Source organism: Dunckerocampus dactyliophorus, chromosome 9 (assembly GCF_027744805.1).
Source record: "Dunckerocampus dactyliophorus isolate RoL2022-P2 chromosome 9, RoL_Ddac_1.1, whole genome shotgun sequence".
Lineage (NCBI taxonomy): Eukaryota > Metazoa > Chordata > Actinopteri > Syngnathiformes > Syngnathidae > Dunckerocampus > Dunckerocampus dactyliophorus.
The window spans coordinates 9,151,214-9,158,254 of record NC_072827.1 but is presented as its reverse complement, the minus strand read 5'-3'; the positions used below and the strand labels follow the sequence as shown (position 1 = coordinate 9,158,254).

The window sequence follows — 7,041 nt, the reverse complement described above, 5'->3', positions numbered from 1 at the left end:
TTTTAAACGGTGCTTTATTCTTCAGCGGCCAACAACAGAATGAATGTAAAGACAGGAAACTTGTATTTGGCGCAAACAGCTGACTGGGTGAGAGGCATGCCCCGTAGTGTCCGCCGCAAAAGTTATTTTCAAACTTTTTTTCTTTTCTTTTCTTTCTTTCTGTTCTTTTCAACTGCCATATTGGATCACCTCGGGGTCACCAATGTGGCAGATCTTCGTTTGTAGATAACGCACACTTCTAATGTTTTTTTTTAATTATTTTATTAATGAGGGGCAATGCAACACAATCCCTCATCTTCCTCACAGTGTCATGTCACCATCCAACATGACTTAACATTATGTCCTTGGATGACAACAGGAAGTAGTAGGGATAATCCAATCAGCACCCTTTCATTTGCAGACGTACAACGAAATAATGCATTAAAAAGTGATCCAGCGAATGAAGTCATATGTAGATGCATCACGTCTAGCAGCGTTGAATAATAATTTGTGATCAAATACGCAATTGCAGTTTTGTGCAAGGTATTTCTCTGGAGGAATAACAACGAAATTAGGGTTGACATAGGCACACACTCGGAGGCAAGTGGAAACTTTGCCAGACACTGTCAACTAAAGCACTGTCATTGTAATGTGCTGTGTAGTCTGTCATGGTCAATACCTTGTCGCTTTTTCTCTGTGGCTCACTGTGTATTTTAATGATTTGAAAAACAGCTTGAGTGACACAGGTGTCATTATTTTTCAGGTTCTCTCATACCATGCCACTTGCTCCAAGACTGAAGTTGACAAATTCAAGGTAAATAACTTTTCCTGCAGTATTGTCATCCACTGCAAATTGTAGTACCAAGCTTATTAGAGTATTTGCCTCACAATTCACGTGAGTGTGTTTTTTTTTTTTCCCAAGGCAAGGATGGAAAGGCATGTACAGTATTTTTATATTCATATTCACCTGCAGCACTTGGTTTGGTTGTCTCTCTAGCGCTCAGGTTGATGATGAAAAAGATAGCAGGACCATGAAAACAGGCAGAGGGTTTGAGCATGGGCTCCGGGGAAGACCATTATATTTTTCAGGAAAATGATGGGGACATATACAGAAACTCATTAGGCTTCCTTAGGCATTTTTTGTTCTCATTAAATATGGCATGGATATTTATGAAAAAGTGGCATATTTCTTGTTCTTGTTTTGGAAATCTCATAATACTGTCACTACCGGGTATTACGATCGGCCTGTATACATGAAATTAATTCAATGCAATGTTAAAGAAGGTGCTGTTCGTATTTGGTCCAGTTCGTATTTGGGTTCACATACTCTAAATTGTCCGTAGCTGTGAATGTGAGTGTGAATAGTTGTTTGTCTATATGTGCCCTGCAATTGGCGGGTGACTAGTCCAGTGTGTACCCCGCCTCTTGCCCAAAGTTAGCAGGGATATCAGTATCGCTAAGAAAGCCAGCATCAAGCATCTCTAATTTCAATATTAAAGTTTTTTAAAAAAGCATTAGTATGGTGATGCTACCTTTCATTTGCATTGTTAAGCCAAGATTTCTCCACTGCCTCTACTTATTGATTTTGTATTAGTATTTTTCATTAACTGATAATCTCACAAAAAACTTAGCATGCCAACATGTAAATATTAAATGTTTGAAGAGAAATCGATAGACCTATGCTCTCATTGCATTATTTGTAAAAATTAAAACTGAAAAGACATTTTACATTTTTAATTGGCTTGGCATTTCTGAAATATGGATATGACCTAATTTCCTGCCTTTCCAAGTGAAGCATTTTCCCCATTTTTCCCCATTATGGCAAAATAGGAACCCTGCTTTTTTTTCCATGTGGTTGTGTGATCTCTTCAGCACTTGCTCTGCATCACCCCCCACTCCCCACCCCCACTCCTTTTCTTCTTTCATAACTGCTCTACATATGGATCCTTATTGAGTGCGCTTGACTGCAAGTGCCAGTGGCGTCGGTAAACAAACCTGGCTGGCATTTGCTATACCCGCGAGCTGTGAATTAAGTGAGACGTCATGAAGGCAACAGCTGAGTGCTGAGCCTTAGTGCGGGACTTGTACTCTAGTCAAAACATATACAGTGGTACCTCCGTTTTCAAAAATTTTAACGTAGGAAATGATGTAAATCCAATTAATACATTCCAGACACCAAAAATATTAACAAAAAAGAGAATAATTCTAGTTTTATGTGCAGCAAAACATCCAAAAATAATTATAAATAACAAATAAAATGGATAAATGAACATATAACATCACTAAGTTGAGAGTACTTGAGTTATTTCTTGAATTCAATACTGTTTCTCACCTTCTTTAACAAACTGCCAAAACTTGCAACTTACTTTGGTCTCATAGCTGCGCGGACGGTAAGTCACTAATCCGTAGGGTGCTTTGTTAGAACACTTGACACTGCGGAATGATACAGTCCAGGGAAAATGGCCTACTGTAATTTCCGGACTACAGGCCGCACCTGTCTATAAGCCGCAGGTGTCCACATCGTAACATGAGATATTTAGTATACAGAAATATGTTACAGAGAAAGTTTTTAAAAAACTTTGTCCTCTCTGTCCTCCTCCTCCTGCTGGGAACTGGTGATAGTGGACGGTTGGCGGTCCGAGCAGTCCAAACAGGAGCTGTAGTAATTCTACACTTGATCAAACTTACTTAAGATGTGTCAAAGATCTCTGCATAACACTTCAAAATGCTAAATTAGTTTCCACTTCATTCATCCACGTCACTACTTCCTGAAGCTGCATTGTAAGCATCACGGAAGATGTACATAAATTAGCCGCATCACTGTACAAGCTGCAGGGTTCAAAGCTTGAGAAAAAAGTAACGGCTTGTAAGTCGAAAATTATACTTGTTTGTTTTGTACAATAACCGAGACAGTGTATTCAAAGTGAGGTAATATTTTGGCAAAAACTTTCATCAAAAACAAATTTTGCAAAAACTAGGGTGTACGAAAACAGAGGTTTGACTGTATGCACAGGAGAACTTTACTTAAAGGATCATCATCTAAATATCAAACAGATACGACAGCCATTGTGCTCATTAGACCGCACTTGACGATGGATACGCTTAATTGGGATCATTTATGTGAACTGTTTTTTCTCGACTAATGACGCCACATTTTTGTTCTAGTCAGCTGTGAAAGTAAACAAAGAAATCTTATTAATGTGAGCTCTCTCAGCATCCTCTGACCCAGTGTTGACAGTAACGCTGTTAAAAATAATTGTTTTCTTGTAAAGGCTAATCTTATTAAGTGCTATTTCAAATGTTACAACACCGTTGCCAACAATGAAATGTGATGTGTTATTATGTACTGATATCTGTTATCAAGCATCTGGATGTTCCTTCGGTCACCAGTGTTCAGTCAGCGAGAATTGTGGTTACTCACTCTCAGCAAAACACTGTCCCTTGGAATTGCAAGTCACAAGGTCAGGACCCAAAAACGCAAACAAGCAGGGTGTTGTCAATAAAGACATCTTTTCATTCCTTGCCTACACAGCAGTCAAGAAGGAAAAAGATAACAAAAATCTATGGTGCGGGACTAACAGTAACAAGTGGAGCACCACGAAAAAGTTGACGGAAACAAAGACTACAGAACTCAAAGCGGGTAGGCTAACTGGGAGGAAGCTACGGAACTGGCAGGAAGGTCAACTATTAATGACAGCAGATCTACCGTAGCAATAAAAGATGAAGCTGACTGGCAGGAATGAGTCTGGAAGGATGAAGAAGACTTGTGGCGTGAGTCCATGAAGAGCAATCAAATACGCCTTCCTGCTGTCACAGATGTGATAATAAAGGGGTAGCTCTGATATGGAACACCTGTGACTCTTTCAGTAGTTCCACCCACTAAGGTAGCACACGGTCTACAATGAGGAAAAAAAACACCATAAGCAAAGGAGGAGAAGCCAAACTCAAAACAAACAGACGAACCAATAAGGTGCTCACCTGCAGCACCAGAGTGGTGTCACAGCAAAGCGTGACAGTATTCCCACCTCCCAATTAACTGGAACCCCTGGACAGATTACCTGGCTTGTCGTGGAATTGCTGATAAAAGGCGGCAAGAAGGGAGTCATCAAGAATAAGAGAACAAGAAACCCACAAATGTTCCTCGGGGCTGTATCCCTCCCAGTCGATAAGATACTGCACATCCCTGCCCCGCTTCCTGGAATCCACAATAGATTTGACCATAAATGCAGGATGGCCGTCTACCAGCCGAGGAGGAGGAGGAGGCACTGGTGGAGGGTTAAGGTTGCAGGAGGAGACGGGCTTCAGGAGGGATACATGGAACACAGGGTACTTCTTGAGTGACGGCGGAAGCTTCAGTCTGGCTGACACGGGGGTTAACCATACGAATGACCTCAAATGGGCCAATGAATCTGGGTGCCATCTTTTTGGATTTGCCAGCCAACAAGAGGTCCCGTGATGAGAGCCAAACTTTCTGACCAGGCTTGTATTCAGGAGCAGGCTTGCGACCCCGGTCCGGCAACTTCTGGTTCCGTTTGGCGGTGCGCATCAGTGCCGCCCGGGTGTCTTGCCAAACCCAGTGGACCTGGCGCAACAGGGAGGCCAGAGAAGCCACCGATGATTCTACCTCCTGGGAAGGGAATAGGTGAGGCTAAAAACCGTGGCCGTCGGGCTTCCCTTTGAGAGATACAGGGAGGTAAGTGAGGACAAAATCAAATCTGGTGAGGAAGAGGGACCAACGTGCCTGTCGAGGATTGAGGCGTTGTGCAAAACGAATGTAGGATAGGTTCCTGTGGTCTGTAAAGATGACGAATGGATGAGCCGCTGCCTTTGAGCCAGTGCTTCCCCTCCAGCAAGGCGAGGACGACCGCCAGGAGCTGCCTATGTCGTAGTTACGCTCCCCAGAAGAAAGTCGTCTGGAGTAGAAGGCACACGGGTGCAACTTTTGGTCCGAGCTAGAGCGCTGGGAGAGTACGGCCCAACCCCTGTGTCAGACGCATCCACCTCCACAAAGAAAGGAAGAGACGGGTCAGGATGAACGAGCACAGGAGCAGACGTAAAACACAACTTTAATCTCCTAAAAGTGGTGTCAGCCGCTGGGGTTCAGACAAAGGGAACCTTAGAAGATGTTAGCTTATTCAAAGGTTCTGCGACCTTGCTGAAGTTCTGTATAAAGCACCTATAAAAGTTGGCAAACCCCAGTAACCTCTACACAAGCTTCTTAGATGTCAGAGTCAGCCATTCGACTACCGCCTTTACCTTGGCGGGATCGGGTCTGATTTGGCCCTTCTCCACGACAAACCCCAAAAACGGCACTGAGGAGGAATGGAACAAATGTTTTTCAGCCTTGACAAACAGACGGTTGCTAATAAAATTTGGAGCACCAAGCAAACGTGTTGATGGTGAGCAGAAACAGAAGGAGAGAAAAAAAGGATAGCATCAAGATAAACAAAAACAAAGCGCCCAATCATGTCCCTCAGCACGTTGTCGATGAGACTTTGGAAGATGGCAGGGGTGTTAGTAAGACCAAATGGCATAACACAGTACTCAAAATGCCCCAGTAGAGTGTCAAAAGCTGTCTTCCACTCGTCACCCTTGCGAATGCGTACTAAGTGATAGGCATTCCGCAAATCTAGCTTAGTGAAGATGACCGCACTGTGCAGATGGGTAAAGGCCGAATCAAGGAGAGGAATTGGGTATTTGTCCCGGACAGTAATGTGGTTAAGGGTGCGAAAATCAATGCAGGGTCGCAACGAGCCATCCTTCTTCTTAATGAAGAAGAACCCAGCCGCCAGACGAGAAGATGAACGGACGTATGTGACCCGCCGTGAGTGAAGAAGAAGTATATTCCTTGAGTGCCTTCTGTTCAGGTTGAGACATGTTATAAAGACGGGTGGAGAGAAGAGGTGCACCTGGCAACAAATCAATGGCGCAATCATAAGGACAGTGAGGAGGAAGAGACATAGCACGATCCTTACAAAAAACTTTGTGGAGTGAGTGATAACCCTCGGGCACTAAGGTGAAGAGAGGAGATGGTGGAGGAGGGCGTGAGAAGCGGGTGTAGCAGCAGACCGCAGACAGTGAGAGTGGCAAAAATCGCTCCAATGGGTAATTTTAAGTGTAGCCCAGTCAATTATGGGGCTGTGCTGTTTAAGCCATGTGAGCCCAAGGACCACCCGAGCAGAACGTGATGGGATTATGAAAAAATAATTGTCTCCCGATGATTACCCGCAAGGAGTTGGGAACAAGCAGTGGTCTGGCTAGTAATGTTAGCAAGATTGCCGCCATCAAACGAGCGCACAGTCTTAGGAGAAGGTAACAAAACAGTAGGTATGTTGAAATGCTTGACTAGCTCACAGTCAATAAAATGATCATCCGCTCCTGATTCAATCAGAGCTTTTATGGGTAACGCCTCCTGCCCCCATGACAGCGTACCTTCCATCTGGAGACATTTGATCACAGTTGAGCTCCTTGAAGACCTCTCGCTGGAGGAAGATGATCGTCGCTACAGAGCGAACCGGACAACCAACAAGCAAGTGATCCGTCTCGCCACAGTAGAGGCACAGATGAAGGCGCAGCCGCCGGCTTCTCTCGGCCGACGACAGGCGATTGGCTCCCAACTGCATGGGCTCAACCCCGCCGTAATCCCCCGAAGATGGACCACTGACGCCCGAAGGAGGGAGGAGGGGGTCCGGAAGAGTCTCTTGAGGCGATGGCGATGCCCGACATGGAAAAGTGGGAGTCTCCGCCTGATGTTGGAATGAGCGTTCCTGCAGCCAACCATCCAGCCGAATGGACAAAGCAATAACCTCCTCCAACGTCCTTGTCTTGTCCCTCGCTGCCAGTCATCCTGAAGACGGGAGCTGAGGCTTCCCAGGCAGCTGCAGCGCAGTGCCTTCTCGCCCCAGTCGCTCTCGGCCGCTAGAACGCGGAACGTAACGGAGTGGTCCGCGATGGAGGAGTTGCCCAGGCGGATTGAGAGAAGGCGCATGCCAGCATCACGCTCTCGCATCGGGTGGTCGAACACCGTCTTCATCTCAGTCACAAACAAGGGTAACTTGTGAC

The 7,041-nt window shown here is 45.0% G+C and overlaps 1 protein-coding gene across 3 annotated transcripts in view; it reads left to right on the top strand.

Annotated features, from left to right (window-relative positions):
* Nucleotides 1-7,041, top strand: part of pde11a (phosphodiesterase 11a) — a 96,597-nt gene that overhangs the window by 52,250 nt on the left and 37,306 nt on the right. For 2 of the 3 annotated variants that reach the window (XM_054787553.1, XM_054787555.1), the window contains exon 10: nt 743-793. The exons of the other annotated variant lie outside the window; for it this stretch is intronic. In XM_054787553.1, the coding sequence (XP_054643528.1) occupies nt 743-793 (51 nt within the window). The remainder of the gene's footprint in view (nt 1-742; nt 794-7,041) is intronic. 3 annotated transcript variants of the gene reach the window in all.